The 24970-nt window shown below is 45.1% G+C and overlaps 1 protein-coding gene across 2 annotated transcripts in view; it reads left to right on the top strand.

Moving 5' to 3' along the window:
* ACER3 (alkaline ceramidase 3) overlaps positions 1 to 7413 on the top strand; it is a 73656-nt gene extending 66243 nt beyond the window's left edge. For both annotated transcript variants that reach the window (XM_045021297.1, XM_045021307.1), the window contains exons 9-11: positions 2699 to 2803; positions 5756 to 5801; positions 6024 to 7413. In XM_045021297.1, the coding sequence (XP_044877232.1) occupies positions 2699 to 2803; positions 5756 to 5801; positions 6024 to 6077 (205 nt within the window). In that variant the 3' untranslated portion in view covers positions 6078 to 7413. The remainder of the gene's footprint in view (positions 1 to 2698; positions 2804 to 5755; positions 5802 to 6023) is intronic.
* The last annotated feature ends 17557 nt before the right edge of the window (positions 7414 to 24970 follow it).

Below are 24970 nucleotides of genomic sequence, written 5' to 3'. Positions count from 1 at the left end.
AGTTTATGCATCCTAGAGCACAGGTCTGGCAAGGTAACAATAGTATTAACCACCAATTTGAAGGATGTTTACTCATCTCTCTATAAGGACAGGTTGAGGCCTGCATCAAGAAGATCCCAGTTGACTCCTGTGATCTCACCTCCTCTGTCCATGCACTCTCTTGGCCTGTACTGACTTCAACTTTGATAGCATTGTACCAGTAGTTTACTATATTGGGCGAGAACCCAGCAGGGCATATTGTATAACCTGACATTCTCCTTCCACCATAGTTGTGGCTGTTAATGATGTATGCATAACATTGGGCCAGCTGAAACTTCGTCCTAGCAGAGTTCTCTTGGAGCTTTCAGACCTGTGAATGTGTCAGCTATGTCAGTTGAAGCTCATGCCCAAAACTTGATGTTATTGATTGATCTGGCGCAGGGATATGACTCTGTCAGCACAAATGACAGGGTGTTCGTTGAAGCTGCAGGTACTGGCACAAGGACTGACTACTTTTTCAGCCATGCTGACACAATGGTGAGGTCAAAACCACTCCATCAATTGAGGGAGTCTGCCCTTTGCCTGCAGTTTGCATTTTAGTAGATTGCATCAATAGCTAGAAGCACCTTTTTCCATCTCCAGTTGGCAAAAGGAAAAAATGTCAGTGTACTTCCTACCGTACAATGTGTGTTGCTGCCTGTTGCAGTAATTTTTAATTCAACTATACCTGTTTCGTAGCTTTAATCCGAAGTCCCTGGAGCTTTGGAATCTCCAGGGGTGACTTACTACAGCTGGTACTGTTGGAGAAGATAAGTTTTCTTGCTTGTAATTTTTATTCTTTGGAAATCTAAGGCTTTGTCTACGCTACGGGGGTAAGTCGACCTAAGTTACACTACTCCATCTAAGTGAGTAACATAGCTGGAGTCAGCATAGCTTAGGTCAACTTATTGCGGAGTCTACACTGCGCTGGGTTGATGGCGGACACTCTCCCGTCAACTTACCTTATGCTTCTCATTCTGGTGGAGTACCATAGTCGATGGGAGAGCGATCTGTGATCGATAAGACCCGCTAAATCGCCCCCTGGTGCATAGATCACCGCAGTGTTGATCCCCAGTAAGTGTAGACATGCCCTAAGTTATGAGTCAGTGTGACTCACCCGCCTCCTCTTAAATTTCAGGATTTTGTAAGCTTTTTGTACTTCACTTCTGTAACATGTTTCAATTTCCACAGAGAATGGAACTGATGGAAATAACTAAAGGTTGCTCCAGTTCCACAGCTAGGTTAGCACAGAACACCCCTCTGGATGGAGCCACCAAGTTTTTAATTGTGAGCTATGGGAGCCCCTGCCGCTCAAGACTATGAGCATGGATCCAGGAGTGTTGATGTGTGACATATACATTGTGGAGGTTCCCCTTTCTGTTCTTAATGCAGAATGACATTAACCTGGCTATTTATGAGCACCTTTGTGTCTGCACAAGCATATCCACCTCAACCCAGCTCTAGGACTAACACTAACTAGTTAACGGGTTACAGGAAGTAAATAAAATCAGCTACCGTAACCAATTTTTATTATTGAATGTGAAAATAGATTTTTTTAAAGGAAGGAAAAGAGATTTAAACTGTCTCTCTCCACCTCAAAATAAAGCCACCTTAATCATCTTTGTCTCTAGAACTCCGATGAGGAAAAGGAGCTGAGAGAACTTGACTCCCGTCTCTCTGCTTTGTCCTGTTCCCTTAAAAGTGCCAAGTGTCAACCAACTGGGCAGAGCATTTCAAGTTCTGCCCTGAATTCTGCTTCCTACCAGCAAAACTCTTCAGTGTATGTCTACGTGGCAATAAAACCCTCGTGGCTGGCCCATGGCAGCTGACTTGGGCTCCCAGGGCTCAGCTGCAGGGCTATAAAATTGCAGTGTAGACATTTGGGCTTGGGCTGGAGCCCAGGTTCTGGGGCCCCACATACCCAGAGTCGCTTTGAATTATATATCAGGCAGTTGCTGTCCTTGGTGCTTTGGTTCACAGCTGTCCACCCAGTCTGTCCTTGCCTCACACTGGGAAGGAGAGAGAGGCAAGACAAACTTCACATGAGGTTGGTGAGGGGGGTGAAGTGGCTACCAGATACAGAGAAGTGAGTATGCAGTGTTGTTGTAGCCATGTCAGTCCCAAGATTAGGTGGGTGAGGTAAGATATTTATTGGACCAAGTTCTGTTGGTGGGAGAGAAGCTTTTGAGTTTATACAGAGTTAGTTTTTTCAGAAGGGTTCCAATTTCTCTCTCAAACCTTCTGTTTTTTCACACTGGCCAGGAAACTGGCGGGAAAGAAGTAAGATGCATTAGTATTTTCTGTAGAAGCAGCAAAGAATCCTGTGGCACCTTATAGACTAACAGACGTTTTGCAGCATGAGCTTTCATGGGTGAATACCCACTTCTTCGGATGCAAGCAGTAGTATGAAACCTGAAGTTATGGGTCTAAACCATTTAAGTACTCCTTTCAAGTAGAAGACTCTCAGTAGTTTTCCAAACCTATGAGAAGACTGGTTCGGCAAACATCTTCCCAAACTAGAAATAGGAAAAACCACGTAGTTGTTATTAACTTAGTAAAGACTGACCCCATGAAGTACATGGCTGAGATACAGAAACAGTGACATGATCTGACAAGTGAACACTGCTTCTTGGGACTGTGTAGTCTGGAAAAAAGTGCATTGTGATGTTTCTTTGAACAGGGGAGTACGAGAGAAGATGCCTCCTGTTGTGGGAGCCGTGACACAGTTTCATGCTTGGTGGCACATTTTTACGGGCCTTGGCTCTTACCGTCATATCCTACTAAGGTAGGAAACAGCCTTTTTCCCCATAGCTTGTTAAGCAAAGTATGTGGGGTTTCTATAAATGGTTTTAGACTTGAGTTGCTAGTTGGGAGTGCATCATTTTAGAGTACCAGACACACTAGTAAAATATCTATTCCATAATTATGCTTTGTTCTGTGGGTATTGGGGGATTTACCTTGGTAGCAGGCATTGCCTACATTATATGTTCATGAAACTGTTTTAGGATTAATTTTTGACAGGTATTTTCCCAGTTCCATCTTGCCCTTTAAATGTCATATAAGCTGAAAGGATTGGAAAAATAACCATTTTTATTAAACTAGTGGGACGGAAGTTTCTGTAATTGGTAGAGAAATCTGTCTAAGAAGACTATATACAAACGCTCCCCGACTTACGCAACTTTTTCGGGAAGTGCGGATTTGCGTAAGTTGGGTTTGTGTAACCAGGAGAGCATCTGTACTATATATTAGAGTGTAGAATTGTTTGTACTGCAGGGTGGGTTGCAATTCATAATGGCAATCTTGTGGTTTTTCACTGTCCAGCAGTGAAAATGCCAATGCACTTGAGGTTGTATTGCTTCATTTTTCAAACATTAGATGTTAACTTAAATGTTTGTATTCCTCCGGGTTGCAATCCTGCAAACACTTACACCCGTGTTTAACTTTCTATGAGCACTACCACTGCTGAAAACTGGTGCAGGTATCTCATGGAGCAGGGAGACGATGGTGCTGTCTTCATCTAGAATACAACATTGATGTCCAGGCACCTCTGATTTCAGTGGGGCTACTCATGGGAGTAAAGTTAAGCATGAGCATAAGTATTTGCAAGAATAGTGCTGAATTCATGGTCACGGGAGGTGCTTTTCAAATTTTCCAATCACTTTTGGCTCTTTATTTATGGCTGTCTATTTTAGATCAGAATTAGAACGGGGTTTAGGCTGGAAGGTAAAATATTTTTGTTGCTCATTTGCAACGCGTCATCAAAATGGCTTTGTCGCTCCTCTGAACCATAAATAGGGCCCTACTAAATTCACAGTCCGTTATGGTCAATTTCATGGCTATAGGATTTGAAAATTGGTAAATTGCACATTTTCAGATGTTTACATCTGAAATTTCATGGTATCGTAACCGTGGGGGCCCCGACCCAAAAGGGAATTGTGGGAATCCCTATAGTGGGGAGGTCTGCAAACGTTGATGGGGGGGTCATGGGATTGCCACCCTCTGTGCTGCCTTCTGAGCTGGACACTGAAGGCAGCAACCGCAGAGCTTCCTGCAGCCGCAGGACATTCCTGGAGGTGGAGGTGGGTCTGGTCTCTCCTCCCCTGTCCTCCAAAGTAGCTGTGCAGGGGATGGACAAGTCCTGTTCCTCCCCAGCCCAGCCCCTTTGCTGGGGCGCTCCTAGGAACAAGAGGACATGGAATTTCACAGGGAAGGGCTTATTTCACGGTCCGTGAGGCATTTTTCACAGCCATGAAACTGGTAGGGCCCTGATCATAAAATAAATACCTTTAAGAGGTATTCCAACTAGTGTATGAATTTTAATAGCTTCTCAAACAGTTTTTTCCACACTGGGAGCAGGATCGGGGTTTTTTTTGGCCAGTTATAAAGCTGGTTATTTTCCTTTTGGTTCTTTCACTAGGGAGAGTCCCAACAGCCTCCTTGTGATAGCGTTTTCTTGCTGTCCTCTTGAATGCAGCTGCTCGGTGTAGGAGGCAGGTGCGCTGCACGGCTTGAGTACACCTAGATATAGAAAGTTCTTCACAGAAAGCAAATTAATGCAGATAGTTTAAATATTGTAGGCTAGATTTACAGTGCTGTAAATGGAGGGTGAATGGTTTTGCGTGCATTACCCCTGGGAGTGTTTTTCTAGATGTGCTTAAGTGATCTCCCTATAGTATCATTTTCCTAGGGGTTCTCCAGTCTGAAGTGGCAGGGGTGTTATCGAATTATTCCATAGTCTGAGCTCTCAGTGTAAGAGCTTTTTCTAATATTGAGCCAATTTTGGTTAATTTCATCTTCTCCTTCTACAGTAGTTTATATACTTTTGTGCCATGATAAATAGTCCCCATCACCCTTTGCTGTTTACAAGCTTCAGATATTTGTAGACATCTACCACGATGGTTATAAAGCAGTGGAGTCCAGTGGATTAAGCACCAGGGTAGGAGCTAGGAACTCCTGAGTTCTTTTAGTGAGTTGCTCAGGCGCTTCCGTGCCTCAGGTTTCCTAAGAGATTTGCCCAACGTCACACAGTGAGTGGCAGAGTATTTAATGGCCCCCTTTTCGCCTGACCCAGAACCCTGCTCCAGGAACTAGACCGTGCAACCTTCCATTAGCTAATGTTCTAGTTTCAGTGTTGTAGAAATGCTAAGGGCACATGTGACTGGCATACATAACCCAGCATGGTTTCTGAAGGTGCAAACTCTGCCTCCTTCCCTGAAGTAAAGGTCTGTAAAACCAGACAAAACCCACTGGTGATGCAGACACAGTGGGAGGACAGAGTGGATGAGCACAAGTGTAAAAGCTGTGAGCAACTTATGCTTGCTCTTTGATCAGTGCATGCAACTTTGCTCAGCACCCTGGCTACTCAGGCCACCCCTCCAGGCTAGGGAGGGACAAGTCCCTGATTGCTGTTTCCCCTGTGGCGGAGGGAATGCTCTTCCGGCTTCCTCTCTCCCTTTCCTTAAGGGTGGGGATGGGGAGACATAGCTCAGTTGCTGCTGTGTGACAGCCAGTAAAACAGGGCTCTGTGACTAGTCCTCCGTTTGGGCCAGGTAAACCCAGGCAGAACAAGCTGAGGCTGAGCTGTGATCACAGAAGTGCTCCTGGTACGGTCAGGAAATCATGGGGATCACTCCTGTCATCAGTGTTGCACTTGCTCTGGACAAAGCCTGAAGTGTAGCTGTGTACCTCGACTTACGGCACTTTGCTTGTTAAATGCTTATTGGATTTCTCCCCCTAGCTTATACACAAGGACACTTTTCCTGAAGTACAGGCCAAAGGTGAAGGTAAGCTGTCAAACATTTTATACTTACTGATGCAGTGTAGAAGTGGGCCGTTCAGTTGGCTTACACTTAAGCACACTTCATTGGCCAGCCCTTCCTGTTTCTGGCTTTATTTTTACATTGTGTTCTGTGTATTAATTCCAAGAAACTGAGAACAAGTGAACTGTATTTCTGTTCTGAGAAGCTACATTGCAAGCAAATCTTGTTTCCCCCTTTTCTTTTCAGTTTGTTTTTGGAATATGGCCTATTCTCCTGGTGGAACCCCCCAAGAAGCACTGATTGTGAGAGATCCAACCAACCAAGTGTGACCACTGGCTGAATAAAGAAATTCCACCGCTGTTGACACTGATGTGGCAAAATTATGCATCAGCTCAAGGGCTGTGTAGCAGGAAATAGACTTCTCTGTATTACTGGTATTGCCAGACACAACACAGAGTGAAGAGTTGGCGCATTATGGGAATAATGTTTAGAACAGTTTTATTGTTAAGGTGTTAAAACAAAATTAAGACACAATATTTTTTTGTGTATATGTTGTATAGCTGAAGATACTGGGCTAATATTTTGTGCTGGTCACAGAAACCTTACCATTTTTGGAAATGGGTTGCATTTGTTTTCGTTCAGTTGTCCGTCTGGTCTGTGGTTAAACTAATATTAGTAACTGAATTATGAAGATGGTAGGCCAAGTGATGGCCAGTCTAAGCATCCAGGGGGCCTGACATGAATTGAATCCTTCTGAACTAATTCAAGCTTGCACCTTTATACAGTTTAGTGAGGTATGTAATTAGTTAGGGCTCTCTTTTACCATGCTTATATGTTGCTGTTTGCAGTAAGTCGAGGGAGTGGGACGCGTAGAGAGATTGTATTAAATTAGGTCAGGCTTCCATTTTCTTTTGAGGATGCAGGACCCCTCGGGAGTGTTTTCCAGCAGTGCCTGGGGATAGGGCGCACCAATGAAATGGCTCAAGGACCCTTTAAAAAGGGGTTTAGACTCACTTAGACATTCTTGCTATGTGAGGAAACTTAACAACTGTCCCAAGTCCTTCTAACTTGTGTGAGAATCCAGGAGGCCATTTCTGGTCATTCTGAATATCCCTAGCAAGTACTGAACACCCTTTCCTAACCCTGCTTTCATTTGCAAATCATTCGTGCTCACAGATTCACAGCCACTTCATTTAAATGCTTGTTTATATCCCTGTTGGTCTAGCTTTAAATTTTCTCCCCTCCCCCGCCATATATTTTACAATCTTACAAATATTCACCGGATTTTCAGAGGTGCTAAGTATCCTTCACTCCCACTGACTTCAGTTGGAGTGAAGGGTGCTCAGTACTTACAAAAACCAGGCCTTTTTTGATCTCCTCAGCAGAATTGACAGAGCTCTGAGGCTAAGTCTACACTAGAGACCTTACAGCGGTACTGCTGTACCAATGCAGCTGCACCACTCTAAGGGCTCCCGTGCAGCCGCTCTATGGCAACGGGAGAGAGCTCGCCCGTCATCATAATTAAACCACCCCCAACGAGCGGCAGTCGCTGTGGTCATAGGTGCTGACTTCATGGGTGTCCAGGGCTAGAGCACCCATGGGAAAAACGGGCAGCCAGCTCTCCCCACCCCTTGCCAGCAACTCTGCTGATCAACTTCTCCCCCTCTTTCCCAGTGCCTCCTGCCCGCCACAGATCAGCTGTTCTGCAGCATGCAGGAGGCTCCGGGGGAGAGGGGGAGGAGCGGGGGTGTGGCCTTGGGGGAAGGGGTGGAGTGGGGCCAGGGCACCCATAAAGCTGCTTCAAAGATCTGCAACGTCTTGGCCATGTAACTTTTTTGTTTTTGTTTTACCTCTTCCAAGATAAGACTAGATCCTGTAATGTACAATCAATACTAACCAAAATTATCTTTTCCTTTGAATGTGTTTGCAATTTACCCACACACTTTAGAGGCCTTCTATAGTACCACTATCAGTATGTCACTCTTTAAATGGAGGTTTGACTAGCAGTTGACAGCTAGCTTGCAGTCTGGGTAAACATTATCTGATAGATCTGCAACTTAAACATAGCTAAAGTCACTAGTCAGGAACCCGTCTCGATTCAGGAAGCGTGTTTAGTCCCATGGAAGTCAATGGGAATTAAGCATGGGCTTTCCTGAATTGGGCACCTTGATTATCTGGAAAAAATAGTTTCTGAGAAGAGCTTTGCAGTTGGTTTCCAAAATACCCCTAAAGAGGGTGCCTCTTCTTCCCCCCCCCCCCCCAAACGCCCCAAAGCAAGCCTGTGCCCTGCCCTTGAGGAGCAGGACTTTGGGATCTTTTTAGTCACCTCTGCCACAAATGGGAGTCAAGCACATGCTTTGCTGAGTTAGGGCCAGAAGCACCATCCCATTGCGGCAGTGCTGCTTTATATCTGCAGCATGCAGAACATATCAGCAGTCACTGATGGCCTCCTGGCTACTTAATATTTTTTTTAAAACTTTTTTTTTTCCCCAGTGGCCTTATTTTTCTTGTTGCAGAGTCGGGGGGTTATGTATTTTCAGGACTTACCTGTGTATGTGCAGTCACTGCCATGTGCTAAAAGCCAATTTCCCGATGAAGAGATGTCTCTGTGCTTGTGTAAGATGTTTCAAAAAACTTGCTCAACAGCCTACGTGCTTGTGAGAAGCAAGGTAGCACATTCCTTTTCAGATCATGTAAAATGAATTTGTCGGGATGTCAAATAAGTGTTAACGTGTCTTATCAGTTTGCTTCTGTTTGATTTTTTTTGCTCAAAAATGTAAACAGTTTTGGGGTTTCTATTTTTAGCTTAATGTTTTGCAAGGTGGCTTATTCTTTCACTTTAAGTAGCCAAAACACACACTTTTCCCCAAGAGCCTCTCTTCAAGACATTGCCACTACATAAAGAATGTAATTGAGATGTGTAAGCCTCTAACTACAAATAGTCATCTAAAGTGATGGATGTGTTGGGAAGCACTACCTTACAAATTGTAAGTCCTTTTGAAAATGTCAGGACAGAATAAACTTTATATTCTTTTTTCAAACATGACACCTAGACGGCCTTGTTCAGTTGCTTGAAAAATAGATGTACCAAACTACCGTGTAAAGAACGTGTGTGTATATCTGTTACATTGCTCCTTGTTTATATTCCTTGTGCAACCAAGCAGATCAAAGAGGTATTTATTTTCTGAAACTCGGTGTACACCTAAAACTTAGCTATGTCACACAGGGGTGTGAAAAACTCTCACCCCGAGAGATGTAGTTAAGCCAACCTAAGCCCCAGTATAGACACCGCTAGATTGACCTGCCTCTCAAAGCGGGTGGTGGATTTACTGCAGTGATGGAAAAACCTCTTCTGTCGCTGTAGCATCTACACTATGGCACTACAGCAGCATAGCTGCAGTGCTGTACTTGTGTCGCTGTAGCACCTGAACTGTAGACACATCCATAGAGCAGCAGATCTCAAACTTTTAGAGTGGGCTACAGCTGACAAGACTGTCACGTGGACCATCTTCCCTTCCCATTTGTGAGCTCGCTACATCTCTGTGGCTGTTACGTCCATGGAAAAGTAACATTTGCAAAATAGCAAGTGTATTTTGATGCAATTGAAAGGTTGGAAACTTTAACTCTGTGGCCTGTGTCATGCTAGAGGTCAGGTTAGATGATCATACTGGTCACTTCTGACCTTAAAAAGATCTATGAAAACGCAGGAGGGCCTTTACCATGTGACCAGTCAGTTCCCCAGTGGACCATCGGCATGTGTTTCACAGATCACGGTCTGAGAACTTCTGCCTTAGAGACATTAGGACATTTAACCTCTGACAATAAAAATCAACGCCACGCTTTCACCCATATATCAGGAGTCAGGATTTTTCGGATGCAGCTCAACAATGAAAAGTGCTTTTGCAACAAGTATAGGATGTGGAAGATTCAGACCTACCAGCAAGGAGGAATCTCACCTACATCTTACTTGAAAGCAGAAATTCAAGTTGGTTAACAGTATTAGTTATCTCCAGAACTCTTCCTTATGGGAGAGAAAATGTTGTTTCTTCTTTTAGTTCTAACACCAGGAGATGCACGACCAGCAAGTGTTTAAAACAAACTGATCATTTTAAAAGCACCATAGAGTTAGAATTTGGACTATGCAATAAAATTCACTTGCACATCTACCTCTATCATGTATATTGCACACTATCAGTGCCCTTAATTTAAGGCTGCAGAGATAAAGACAAGTAGCCTAACTCAGACCTTGCAACACTAGCAGGATTGCAAAGTATTGAACTAATCTATGGCTGAATATATTCACTCTAGGTAGGTGGACTTGTTAGATACCTGTCAGAGGCTTTCTGGGTATACACTTGATCCTATTCATCTGCACTCAGATTTGACTGACTTTTTTAGTGGGTGTTATGAACAGAAAGACCCCAGGTTCAAGGCCTTAATTCTAAATATCTGAATTTAAACCTGCTTGCCAACATATCTGTGCATTTATGTTACCTTTAGGTGGCTTAACATGTACTAATGTATTCACTCCTTGGCAGGAGTTAACTGAGAAGTTCAAAGCTACTTGATTTTTTTGTTTCTTTTTATTTGAATTTGATTGCTTGCAACATCTAGTTCCCAACAGCTGGTTACATTTATCAGACATAAAATTAAAAGTGGGGAGGCTAATGCTACCAGCCAAGATTCTCAAAAATACAAGCCTAAACCTACTCCGTGTTTAGGCACCTTAACAAGTGGCTTGACTTTCAAACACGCTAGGCACCCCAGCAGTTTCCACTACCCTCATTGTTTTTGACACCGATCTTGTTTACTGTGGATTCAGCAGTTGGGCAGCAATCACTAACGTTTATTAAATGCATTTTATCCGTTAGTAATTTAAAATCAATTTATATCATATTTTTGGCATCTGATGGCAGAAGATGAATGGCCAGGAGGAACACTTCATACTGGAAGATTTTTTTCTTAAATTATAGTGATTGCTCAGGAAGAGACTAAGTCAGGGGACTCTTTTCCTCAACAGCTCAGTCGTTCTGGGAGTCAGACCTTATTTATTTTGCAAACATTAAGGCCTGATCTTACAATTGACAATATGCAGATGAAGCAATCTCTTGATTTTAGTGGGGCTGCACCTGCTTTGTGTAAATTGCAGGACCAGGGTTTAAATGTACAGATTGGTTAACGCTCCAAAGCCAGTATAGCTGTAGAAGAAAAATTCTAACTGGAGAAACGTTTACTGATGGAAGGCAGGAGAACATAGTAAATCTTCACTGGAGTCAACGAGAGAATAAACAGAGAATCCCGTAGCATCAGTTTTAGTCACCTTTCCTGCTAACTGCACTTTAGACACCTGTGTGTAATAGGCTTGCATGTTTGGAAGCCTATATGCTTAACTTTTAATATTGATTCTGAATTATTTGCTGTAGAGGTACTGTGGACGGAATATTTTATGCAATATATTGGATAGTGCAGTGTACCTTTACATGGATGGAATATAGAATGGATTATTCTGTACATGAACAAAAATGTTTCTTGCATGTCAGCAATGTTCTCTACTTTCTTTGCTTTTGAAAATCTGATAATGTAATGACACAGTTAAGTTTTTAAACATTTTTTGTTATTGAGCATGCAAAACTACATACAATTAGCTGATGCTGCTAAGTGCCTGATTTTTCTCAGTCACCATGTTCTCCGAGCATGAAATTATATATATATTTTTTTGATAGTGTGGACAAGATCCCAAGGGGTGGTGGGTTTTGTTACATGATTATTTAGCTATTACAAAAAAAAATCCTATAATGCAGAATTCAAATGGTGTTTTTTAGTGGACCTCCAGAAATATGCAGTATTGCATTATCCAGCCTTTTGCTGCCTTATTCCTCAACCAGCCCAATAAGTGTAATTTCCATCCTATCGTACTATGAATCAGTTGAGATTTTGAAAGCCAACCAGGGGACTTAACCACACAGCCCCCATTTATTTCAATGGGAGTTGTGTGGCTAATTCACTCCTGAGCCTGCCGTTTGACAGCACCTGGGTGGACTGCTGCTCCCATGGAGAGTCTCATTGGCTTCTTGGGAGTTCCAGTCAGGCACAAGCGTTGGCAGGCTATCAGTTATAGAATTGGTGCCTAAATCCCCTAGCTGGCTCTGAAAATCTGTTTTCACTCGGTGGAGCCATTTAATTACTTTCAATTACAAATCTGTAATTACCGTTTTGCAGTGGAGTAGTTCAGTCACAAACTGAACTGAATCAAATTGGTACAGGCCTCTAAATCGGCACCTGGATATTTTTTTGCACACAGAATCCCACAACTGTTGAGCACAAATCAGGTAGTTACCTATCTTGAGAATGCATTGATGAGATTTTGCAAGTGAAAGTTTAATGACCCATTTGATTATCTGGCATGTCATGAATCTGGTCCTAGTTAAACAAAGCACTTAAGACCATTCTTAAAATTATGCTTAAGTCCATCCCTCTTTTACAAAACTTTGAAGCACACAAAGTCCCACTGAATGAGACTTAAGGATGTGCTTAAATGCTCTGCTGAATAGGAATAGACTTTTGCATGTGCTTAAATCAGGGGTCCCCAATGGGGTGCCAAGGTGCTGCCGGGGCGTCTAAGTGCTCCCGCATACTGGCCTGCGGATGAGCATCCGCCAAAATGCCACCGACAAGCTGCGTCATCCAGAGGCGTCGCCGCCAATTTTCAGCGGCAACGCCTCTGGATGATGCTACTTTTCGGTGGCATATTGACATTGCCACTTGTCGGCAGAATTTCGGTGGATGTTTGTCTGCCACCACGGTCCTCCGTGGCTCGTCTGGCGCCTGGGAGACTAAAAAGGTTGGGGACCACTGGCTTAAATGCTTTGCTGAATTGAGGCCTCAGTCAGTGTCTTGCAACAGAATTTTACTCCAGTGTTTGACCATGCACAGTATTGCTCCCGGGGCTGAGGGAAGGGAGATTCTAGGAGCATAAGCAACAGTTACTTTGTAGAGTGATTTGGTTACTGCTTGTCTCATGTTCTGTCAAATTGATGTTGACTCTGTTGAACCCAGTTTAATGCACTGATAACGCATTGTTTACTGTTTAGAAGATAACCTGTCTATGGACATGAAATAGCCAATGTGTTATATGACCAAACTTTCTAACATCAACACTATTTGTTTTAGCGTAATCTTTGTTTTCCAATTCAAGATATTGTTGCAGATTAATTCACTGTAACAAAAAATATATAAATAGGGGTTGACTATATGTAATAGCAGTTGTACTAAGAAATGTTTAGTAAATATTTTGATATACTGCACTCAATCTTCATATGGAAACAACTGGCAACTAACCCTGGGCTTATGTGTGTCAACCCTTTTTGTTTTGCAAAACACATCAGCTTTGAGATATTTAAGTAATAATGTATTTAATCTATTATCCATGCTGCATTCAAGTACTAATTGTCTTTATAGTTAACATTATTAAAGAATTTTGTTTCAAATAAGACTTTTTGTAATGTTTCCTGTTTTTATAGGGCACTGAGCTAGATAAATCAGTCATCTGAAAGGATGATTTTATCGGTGCTCTTTAATATTTAAGGATACATGCGTCTGTTTTAAAAGCACAGAACAGGAATCTGAGCTTGGATGTGCAATTCAGCAGGGACAAAAGGTTTGGCATTCCATTGATTTGAGTTCAGTGTAATTTTTTTAAAACAAATAGCATTATAAAATTCCTATGTTAGGAGATCTTTTTAGTGGCCAGAAACAAAAGTCCCATTGAAAATCAATGGGACTTGTGCTCCTAAATCTATTAACTGTTTTTGAAACTCTCCCTATTAACAACTTATGTCAAATGTAGCAATATTAGGATACATCAGTTTGCAGCTGTCCATATGAGCAGCAATATTAACCTCCTTCAACTCAACCAGTGCCCTGCCAGGAAAGGAATGAGAAAAGCCAGTACCTTAGTTCTGAGCCATGCAACAAAGCCTTAACCAAAAGGGAGCCTCCACCTTGCTTCAAGGCTAAAAACCTCAAACCTCCACCTCCTTTGAAAATGTCGAGCTGGTTCCTCCAGGCCCTAGGTATGCAATTCTGAAGACTTAGTAAAAATGCCTCTGCGGGTCTCAACCATTGCAGGGGTAGTCAATTATTTTTTGTCAAGGTCCAAATTTCTTGATGAAGGTGTAGTCGGGGTCCAGACGCCAAAGAAAATAATGCAAAAATAATAATTATAATAATTAGTAAATAAAAAGATTGTGGAGGCTGGTTCAAAAGCGTCTGGCGGTCCAGATTTGGCCCGCAGTCCACCTGCTGACTTCCCCTGCATTCGAGATACCTAGAACTGGGGGTGGGGATAGAAGGTAATAGCACAGTGAGACTTCGGCTGATATTGGGGGTAACCCTGGGAAGTTGTATTGTTTATATTAATACCAACCCTAGCTTTTAAGTCCAAAAAGTGTGCAGTCCAGTTGAACAGCGATCATGGAAAGGAAATGACCCTATGTAGATATACTTGTAAAGGTATTTATATACCTCCCTCCCCTTTACTGGACTACAATGGTATGTACCCCACACTGGCAGAGTTACTGGAGCCGGAGAGCAGTTCGGGCCCCTGGGGGTGGGCCAGGCCCAGTGGGGAGGAGCTGGGCTGGCCGTGCTAATGAAGGATTTCAGGGTAGTAGAAGGGAGGCAGGAGGTCTAGAGGAGAGAGTGTCTTGGGATCTTCTCCCAAGAAGGGAGCTTCTGGCAGAGGCCAAGAGACACTGGGAAGCCAAGGAGTGGAGTAAGCTTTTATAGTCAGTCTTGGCAAAAGGGCTAGACCAGGCCTGCACAACAGGCAGCCCCCGTGGGCTCACTGTGCGGCCCGCAGGCGAGCAGCGGGCTGGGGCTGCCTGAGGAGGGCCCCACTTCATAGCTACGTGCTCCAACCGCCCTAACGGCCAGAACCACACGTGTCTCCGTCTCCCGCTCCCCCCGCCTGGCGTACAGCAGGTGCGTCACTTCCGGGGCCCGCTGAGGCGGGAAGCGCTGGGCACGAGGCAGAGCTGGTAAGTGCCGAGCGAGGGGAGGGGCACCCGGCCTGGGCTCGAGCCGAAGCTGGGGGGCCCTGGGCTGAGACCCCCCCCAAAAAAACCCTTTGGTTGGGGGTGGGGCAGCTACTGCGCTGGTTGGTCCCAGGGCAGCCTCTGTAGTGATGTGGGGAGGGGGGGGGCTTTGAACTGTCTGTGGGCAGCCAGGAAATCCCCAGGGGAGGGGGGTGGGTGGGTGTTGCACCTGCCCTGCCCCGCCTGTTGCCCCCTTCCCTGGTCCAGGGACCTTCCCCCGGGCTCCCTGCTGCTCCTGTGTGTGTGCTGGACAGTCACATCCACATACAAGCACAAGTCCCCACCTTCCATGAGAATAGCTGCGCTTGCAGTATTTCCAGTGCCACCGAAATGAGGAAGCTTCGAAAGTCTCACAGAAAAGCCTGCTGCCGGACAACCTCCACACTGATGTGATTTAGGAAGTACCTTATCTTCTCCCGGCCCTCGCACATTGCAGAAGGCCTCTCTGAAAACATCCGCTCAATGTGCAGCAGCCGTCAAAAAAGCGACCAGAATGTTGGGAATCGTTAAGAAAGGGGCAGATATTGCCTCTATATAAATCCATGGCATGCCCACATCTTGAATACTGTGTGCAGATGTGGTCGCCCCATCTCAAAAAAGATATATTGGAATTGGAAAAGGTTCATAAAAGGGCGACAAAAATGATTAGGGGTATGGAACGGCTTCCTCCCCAGCTAGGCTCTCTCAGGCAGCCGCCGGGCAGTGCTGCAGAGCAGCGACTGGGAGAGGCTTGTGTTAAAAGCTGCTCCCCACCTGGGCTCCTGCCCGCCAGAGTGAGCGGCAGAACTGGCTCGGGGGGGCAGGTGCAGCGGGAGGACAGTGCCCCCCCCAGGTAACATGGGGTGGGAGGAGTGTGGTGGCCCTAGGCTGGGTGGGGGGATGACATGTGTGACCTGCCCTTTAGATTATGCCTCTCCCACTATGGAGAGGCACCAGTTGTATATGGGGCGCCCTCAGGGGAGGGGGCAGAACAGGGGTGGGAAGAGGTGAGGCATTGGAGGAAGAGGCCTAGGACAGAGGGGGGGATCAAGCACCCCTGGGGAAATCTGGCGCCTATGCTCCTAGGTGTGCGCAGGGTGGTACCAGCGGCGGCAAAGGCAGCCAGGCAGGCATGGGGAAGCCCTAGCCGTGATGGAAGAGTGCGCCCAGCAGTGCTGCCGGCCGCTCACTGGTCACCAGCAGGGGCCCATTGACTATTCTGCCCTGGGGCCTGGAATTGCTGTCGGCAGGCGTGTGCTGCTAGAACTACCTTCCCTAGTTGTCCGAATTTAGCCCATAGGAATACTCCCTTGGACTAACCAGGATTTGGTACTTGGATGAGAGAGACCCAGCAACAACTCAGGTACGCTTTACATGATACCTGGTAAAGTGTTTTTGTGGGAACTACGGGGATGAGACAGATTTATTTAGATAACTGTGATATTACCTTCCTTTTTAGATAAACTTCAGCCTCCTCATTCTTATGCTGTCTTGGTTCTCTACTCCCAAGGAAAGGCATTTATTTGCAGGCTGTCTACAGCAACTGGAGCCATTCCACTGAAAGGCTTTTTCAGCCTGTCCCCAGAAGGGTTGAGAACATAAGAACAGCCATACTGGGTCAGACCAAAGGTCCATCTAGCCCAATATCCTGTCTACCGACAGTAGCCAATGCCAGGTGCCCCAGAGGGAATGAACAGAACAGGTAATCATCAAGTGATCCAGCCCATCACCCATTCCCAGCTTCTGACAAACAGAGGCTAGGGACCCCATCCCTGCCCATCCTGGCTAATAGTCATTGATAGACCTGTCCTCCATTAACTTATGTAGTTCTTTTTTGAACCCTGTTATAGTCTTGTCTTATTCACAATATCCTCTGGCAAGGAGTTCCACAGGTTGACTGCGTATTGTGTTAAAAAATACTTCCTTTTGTTTGTTTTAAACCTGCTGCCTATTAATTTCATTTGGTGACCCCTAGTTCTTGTGTTATAAGAATGAGTAAATAACACTTCCTTATTTACTTTCTCCACACCAGTCATCATTTTCTAGACCTCAATCATATACCTCCTTAGTCGTCTCTTTTCCAAAAACTGAAAACTCTGTCTTATTAATCTCTCCTCATATGGAAGCTGTTCCCATACCCCTAATAATTTTTGTTGCCCTCTTATGAACCTTTTCCAATTCCAATATATCTTGTTTGAGATGAGGCAACCACATCTGCACGCAGTATTCAAGATGTGGGCGTACCATGGATTTATATAGAGGCCATATGATATTTTCTTTCTCATTATCTATCCCTTTCTTAATGATTCCCAACATTCTGTTCACTTTTTTGACGGCTGCTGCACATTGAGCGGATGTTTTCAGAGAGGCCCTCAGCAATGTGCGAGGGCTGGGAGAAGATAAGGTACCTCCTAAATCACATTGGTTTGGAAGTTGTCTGGCAGCAGGTTTTTCTGTGGGACTTTTGAAGCTTCCTCATTTCGGTGGCACTGGAAATACTGCAAGCGCAGCTATTCTCATGGAAGGTGGGGACTTGTGCTTGTCTGTGGAAATGGAAAGTTGCAGAGATGTGTGAAACTAAAACAGGAAGAGAAGCAGTACTAACTATTGCACTTTTTTCTACTCTCCAATAAAAGCTTGACCTGGGTTTGGACTGTTTATCCCTGTTGGCCTGCCCTGGAGACTGGCTCCTTATTCTGAATGTAAATAATACTAGGGGTGTCAATTAATCGCAATTAACTCATGAGATTAACTCAAAAAAAATTGATTAAAAAAATTGATCACGATTAATCACATTGTTAAACACCAGATTTGCTGCTTGTTTTTTACATGAGAAATGGGGTCCTGTCTTGGCTGGGAGACTCTGATTAGAGGACTAGTGAAGTGATAGCGAGAGTAGGGTGACCAGATGTCCTGATTTTATAGGGATGGTCCCGATTTTTGGGTCTTTTTCTTATATAGTTTCCTATTACCCCCCACCTCCTTTCCCGATTTTTCACATTTGCTGTCTGGTCACCCTAAGCGAGAGCCGAGAGCCTGAAAGCTGAGCTATTCAGAGAAGGGATTTTTAGATCAACGACTTCAAAACAAACCCCACTTCGGGATGCTGCTAGCAGTGATTTCACTTAACTGCCTGATGAACATTTTGGAAAAGGGACGTCTAAGATGTAGATTCATATCTCTGTCTCTTCGATGCAGATCTGAGAGCCCTCAAAAAAGGTGCTCTGAGATACCCTCTCCCACTGGCCCTTTAGCAAAAGTTTTCACATAGTCCTCAGGAGACAGAAGTTGACACAGTTGATATTTCTAAGGGTTTGTCTCCACACACAATTTAACTATACTTGTCTAGTTAAAGGGTACAACCCCACCTAGTGTAAACACAATTATATTGGTATAAAGGTGCTTAATGCCAGGAGAGCTATTCTTGTGCAGGAAAAATCAACTCCCTAACCAACAGGGCTATACCAGTGCAAAAAACTTGTGTGTAGACAAGGTGCACAGTAAAAAGACCCTCAAATACCATTCAGGTCAGGTTTTTGTTTGTTTGTTTGTCCCTAGTAAAAAAAAAAAAAAAAAAAAGAGCATGAACCCAATTTTTAAAATATTGCTGCAGAAAACAGTGTTCGAAAATAAAAGCTGGCTCTGGCCTTTCCACCACCCCTAAGTAACTCTTGGGAATGCTTGGATTCCAGTCTGACCTAAGGTCCATTATTATATTGGGTAACAGCAGGACCCCAAATCCAGATACCCCCAGAGTTCAGATCTGAATCTGCCCCTGATCTTGCCATCTCTATTTGAAATACACTATTTAACATCCCGGATCAGTGAGTGAGAAACGCAAGGGGAGACGTTTCTCCTTTGCTTTACCTGCCTAGCTGTATGATCACAATACAGTTCTACCAGTGCCCCTGCAACAGTCAGATACTGCTCCCCACTTCCACGGCTTGCAGGAACTGTGCTGTCATCACCTCCACCTGGGGGACCCAGGACCCTGACCTCAGATGCAGAAGGCAAGTGAGAGCAGGTGCTATTCCAATTTTTTTGGTAAAGAAAGTATTTGTAACTTTTATGCATGCCCTTCATAGGCTGTACCAGCTGAGGGCATGGCCTGTACTCTATAAGTAACTTGATTCAAAACCATGTCAGAGTTTTTTGCTCCCCATACAGGAAAAGGGGAAACCAACGCTGGTTTGTCTAGGACTCTGTATCCTATTTGTGTTCCACAAAGAGTCTCCAATTCCCTCCCTGAACGTGCTCACAAATTCCCATTAACTTCACTTTCCATGGCCAGAAGGGACCCCACTGACCACCACAGGCCAGAGAACTGCTCCCAGCCATCCCTGCTTTGAGTTCAACAGTTTGTGGCTTGAACTAGTGCCAGACTTTTATAAAAGACCCCAAGGGATCGCAGATTTCTCACATCCCTTGGGAAGCTGTTCCAATGGTTAATTACCCTCCTGGATAAAAATTTACATCTGTTTTCCACTTTGAATATTGCTGAATCTACTCCCAGCCACTTGATGTAACTTTGGACTGGTGCTGCCACCTACTGCTAAAAAAACTGGAATGCGTCACCTAAAACAATTCAATGGAGCATGTATGCAATGAAGATAAATACACTGCCCTCAGAGGGCTTTTATACACATTAATTACCACTCAGGATGCCATTTAGGAGTGATCTGAAGTGGTTAGCAGTTGATGGCTAACAGGGGCGGCTCTAGGTATTTTGCCACCCCAAACACGGCAGGCAGGCTGCCTTCGGCGGCTTGCCTGTGGGAAGTACCCGGTCCCACGGATTCAGCGGCACGCCTGCGGGAGGTCCGCCGAAGCCACGGGACCAGCGGACCCTCCGTAGGCATGCTGCCGAAGGCAACCTGCCTGCCGCCCTCGCGGCGACCGGCAGAGCACCCCCCGTGGCTTGCCGCCCCAGGCACGCGCTTGGCGTGCTGGTGCCTGGAGCCGCCCCGATGGCTAATCAGAGGACTAAGTGACTCTATAAAAGCAGCAAAGAGTCCTGTGGCACCTTATAGACTAACAGATGTATTGGAGCATGAGCTTTCCCTGGGTGAATACCCACTTCGTCGGATGCATCCGAAGAAGTGGGTATTCACCCACGAAAGCTCATGCTCCAATACGTCTGTTAGTCTATAAGGTGCCACAGGACTCTTTGCTGCTTTTACAGATCCAGACTAACACGGCTACCCTTCTGATAAGTGAATCTAGTGAGTGTCAGCCCAGTTCTTAGTGGGCAAGCGTCACAAACCCACCACCACAATGAGCGCTACTAGTCACCCCCACTGGGGATGTTGGTAGAGAAACTAAGGGCTGAATGGAGTATGGAGGCTGAGCTTCCGTCTCAGCCCTTCTCTTTGGGATTGAGGGATGGGGCAGGATGGTATGGAAGAGACTCGCATTGCTATTGCCTGTTCGGCTCCAAGGCTGTTGGTCTGGGACCCTCCATCAGCACTACAGTCAACTCAAAAACGCTGGGCACCTTACTGAAATTTGTGGAGAAAGGTATCTCATAACCGATAAGGTCAGTTCCATATTCCTGTCAGTGCTATTTACCCAGAATACCAGGAGAGCCAGAAAAACAATTCCAAAGCTGGGGGAGAGGAATACCTACCAGTGAGAGACTTCACAAGCTCAGTCGGTTTAGCTTATCAAAAAGAAGATCGAGTGGTGACTTGATTATGCTGTAGAAGTACCACGTGGAGAGCCAATATCAGGTTACCAAAGGGCTATTTTAATGTTGCAGAGAGCAGCATAAGAAGAACCAATGGCTGGAAGCTGAAGCCAGACAAATTCAAATTAGAAATAAGGCAACATGTTTTAAGCGTGAGGGTGATTATCCACTGGAACAGACTACTGGGGAAGTGGTGGGTTCTCAGTCTCTTGATGTCTTCAGATCAAGACTGGATGCCTTTCTGCAAGATATTTAGCCAAACACAGGTTGTTGGTCTCAAACCGTGAGTAACTCGACACAATTCTGTGATCTGTAAAATACAGGAAGTCAGAGTAGATGGTCCAATGGACCCTTCTGCCCTTAAAGGCTAGGAAATGTTGAGACACAGGCATTAGCACTATCAGTAAGCACTCTGTGCTTGTAACGTGAGTGTAGTTTTGAGCACTGTCAGTATATTTTCAATATCCGGATCTATTTCAGAAAGACTCCATGTAACTAACAGCTAGGACGTGGGTATGACTAGAAGGCAAGAATGCAGCTGGATCAGTAAACAGAACACACAGGAGATGGGCTCCAATTGCTAGGCTGACCAGCAGAAGTCTCCCAGAAACAGGGTGGTCTGCACCTTTAAAAACCAGGGGGCATGGGGCCAGCTAGCCCTGCTGGATTGTCAGGCCCAGCTGCAAAGGGCTCAGACGTTTTATCCAGGGGGCTTAGAGATGTCAGATGGAGCGGGCTGCAGGAAGGTGGTTAGCTCCTGTGGCAGGCCCTGGAGAAGAGGGAAGAGATGCCAGGGGACAGGCCTCTGCATCCCTGCAGCCTGCCTTGTGAGGGTTTTTTGTTGTTGAAGATTAAAACTGTGCCCTGATGGACGGGCTGCACAGCCTGTGGGTATAGTGTGACTCCTCCTCGGGCTGGGGAAGACAGCCCAGCAGCCCTACATGTGGTGGAGAACACGAGCACGTGACTGATCTCCGGAACTCAGGGGAAATCAAGGCAGCAAAAGAGAAAACAAAAACAACTGTGGAAAAGACTGCTGCAGAAGTGACAGCTGGGCTGGGGGGGGTGTCTGGTGGGGCCCCCCCTTAGTTTTTTTTTAAATGCGAAAGGGAAAAGATGGAGGATGTTCTCCGCCTCGTGGAGGTGGTGCAGCAACACCACCAGGAATGGCAGAATCAGCCCCATGCAATTCTCCCAGGGGGCCAGCAACAGAAGTGGTTTCTGAGGCACTTTGGAAGTGGGCTCCAGGGAATCTTGTTGATCCTAGAGAGGGAAGCTCAGGTAGGCCTGGGGGTGACTAGGAATTCCTGGTAAGAGGTTACCAATGTGGAAAACCCAGGCATGTTGGGAGAGTGCCCATTAATGTAGTGAAACTATGCAGAGTGCTATTTCAGCCAAGAGGGAAGGCAGGGAACTCCTGCTGAGTTTGTCCCCTAAGCGTATGTGAAGCTTGTCAGACCACCTTAGGGGAAGGACCACTCCTTGTGGCCTGGTGGGACAGGCGTTCAAGCCGTGCCCTTCTGATGACTGGGAAGTGGGTGATGGCCCTGAAAAATGTGGGGCCCTGTGAATGAAGAGGAACAATCCCTGGGACAGAGAGTCAAAGAGGGGCAAATGGTGTGTTAGTGGAACTGGGTGAGCCCTAGGCACCTGGAGTGAGGCAGGAGAGGAGTGTTCTGTCCTGGCCCAAGATATGGGGGTGGGATTGGACCCAAGGACCACATACAGTGGGTCTAGCAAGCATCCGGAGGATTCTAGTGGCCACTAGGAGGCAGACACAACCTGATCCACAGAGAAGCGTCAGCTTTCCAAGGGACTGGAAAACTCCCGTGAACCATACATCAAGAGAGAGAATTTACTATGTAACCTGCCAAATCTGCAGCCACTTGCGACTTCCCCATTGTCATTAGTACGCTGCTCACCATGGGCAACTGGAACCTCGCAGCAATAGTGGAGACTGAACTCAAATACTCCTGCTCTGGAAGCACAGAACCCAGCCACTTGGGCTCCCCAGGACCCTCTCCCATCAGAAAAGGTGCCAACCTGGAACTCTTTCCAGTCAACTCCTGTCTCCATTGTTAGCAGCAGAGGGGCTATGGCAGCTCTGATTTTCTTCCAGTAGAAGCCATGGGTACATACGTACATACACACATTCTCTACTTCAGCGGTTTCAACCTGCATTGTTGAATCAGGATAATTGGTCTGTCTTGTTGCCTGAGCAGGTCCTGATGTCCAGCCCATGGCTCTAACCTTTAGACAGCAGTGCCTTCTGTACTGGAACTACTGAAAGCATGAAATACATGCCAGTTTTTACCAGCTGAGTATCTGGCCCAAAATGTCCATGTGTGAAAGAGAAGGTATTTGTGGCACACGTTACATTAGATAAGAGTCTGTTAATCACACTTCAAGCTATTCATAAAATGTATCTTAATGCTATGTGGCCAATCTAAGGCAGAACTATTAATGCAATGTTATATTTACATGCTATAGACTTGGCTTATTGTTAGAGTGGGACGCAACTTTAAAAAAAATGGGTATTTTTTCAAAGTAACAGAGATATAGCAAATCTTATAATTTCTAGTAAGATTCACTTTAGAAAAATGGCCTTCCCCAAGTCTTTATTATATCACTATGATGATGGGATAGCATTTTAAACAGTGACTTGTAACTTGAAGCAGAAGGAACTAGATAAAAGGCCAAATAAATTCTGATCTCAGTTACTCCACTGTAAATTCAGTAATTCCATTGAAGTCAGCACTGATTAACACTGATATGAGATCAGAATTTGTCCCATTGCCACAGATAAGCTTGTTCTCTGCAGTCAGACCTAAGTGAAAAAGGCTCTAACTTATAGCTTTGCCTTCATAATTCTCCTTAGGGAGACTCTGGGGTGGTGAATGGCTGGTGATAATGGAATTTTAGAAGTCTCTTCGCTGGAAACTGAAGTTTTTCAAATAATGTTTTCCTGGAATCCCCGAGCAGTCCCTGTAGGAAAATCATCTGAAAGGCACTTGGCATAATTGCATTCAGAGTCAGCGTTCGTTAGGTCTGATTCTGATCCCTCGGTGATATAAATCACGAGCAACTGAAAAAAAGGACAAAATAAATAATTGGGTTTTTTATCCCTGTCTCCCTAAGTCGTGGGAGTGGAGTTAGTGATTTCTTTCCAATCATCTTGTTTATTATAGAAAACCCAGTGTTTGGCTATGATGGAAAAACTTATGGAAAAAAGAGGCACTGAGGAAATCTCTCCTGAAACTTTGTGTACGGCACAAGCAGAGGTGGATTTAATCCAAGGCTCCCCATGCTGATCCCTTTGTGATGGGAGGTCAGCTCAGTGAAGATGGGCTGATTTCCCACACTAAATATGGCCTATAGATGGAGCCAGTTACTAGATGCAGGGTGAGAGGAGTCCCTGATGTTGCCAGTCTTACTATAAATCAGCAAATTAGAAGCTTTTAGTGCTTGTTGCTCTTAACCCACTGAGCACTTAAATACCATGGTAAGAGGTGGCTTAAACATACCTTGGATAATCTTTCCTATCTGCTTCTTCCCACGTTCCTCACTAGCCTGTAATTGTTATCTCCAGATCCCCAGTGCTTCAAACAGCTACCACTGAATCCAACCCATGATGTTGACACGTGCCTTGCTCTGGCATGGAGCCTCATCAGTGTTTCAGGAAAGATTAATTTTTATCATATGGATTGTCCTGAATTATTTAGTCAGGACACATGTGCACTCTGAGATCTTATCTGCACACATTCTATGTTGGCCTAGTGTGAGGCTTATGACATACCCACAGAAGATTCATTTTTACAACTGACCATCTAGCATTGGTTATTTGTAATTCAGTCATTATATGTTGTTTCCAGGATCCGCTGCTAATGTTTTCAAACCTGGAAACTTTAGGGGCTTCTATGACATGTTGTGAAGATCGTTCCAGGCTCTTGAAGCTTTAATGTCCACGTATAAAGATGCCACGTGCAGGCTTGGCTCATAGAACATGTGAAGAACTGTGACTGTGATCTTTACTCTTAAGGACTGGAAAGGACTGCATAATTGTTCATCAGCTAGGTTGCTGCACTGTATCCTTATTATAGTATGGAGGCAACTGTGGCAGAAGAGGTATTTTGTTCCATGCTCCCTCTTCAAGATCACAGCTGCTCTGCCTCCAGAGAGGGTGGAATAACTTTAATCTTCTTATGCTTGGGGTTATCCTTCTGTCCAGATATGGCAGTGCTGTGCTGATGTAACCTTTGGGCGGGCTAGAGTTCATTCACTGCCCATCTCCAGTGCCTAAAAAAACAAAAAAAACCCAACGCCCATAGAAAAGTAGCTGGAGACCAAGAGTTCAGTCTCTAAGGATTTTCAGCAAGGATTGCACAGGGTCAACCTCCCCACATTCAAGTCCCAAAAGGAACTAAAGAAATGAA

The sequence above is a fragment of the Mauremys mutica genome, chromosome 1, assembly GCF_020497125.1.
Source record: "Mauremys mutica isolate MM-2020 ecotype Southern chromosome 1, ASM2049712v1, whole genome shotgun sequence".
Lineage (NCBI taxonomy): Eukaryota > Metazoa > Chordata > Testudines > Geoemydidae > Mauremys > Mauremys mutica.
This window is presented reverse-complemented; position numbering and strand designations above follow the sequence as displayed.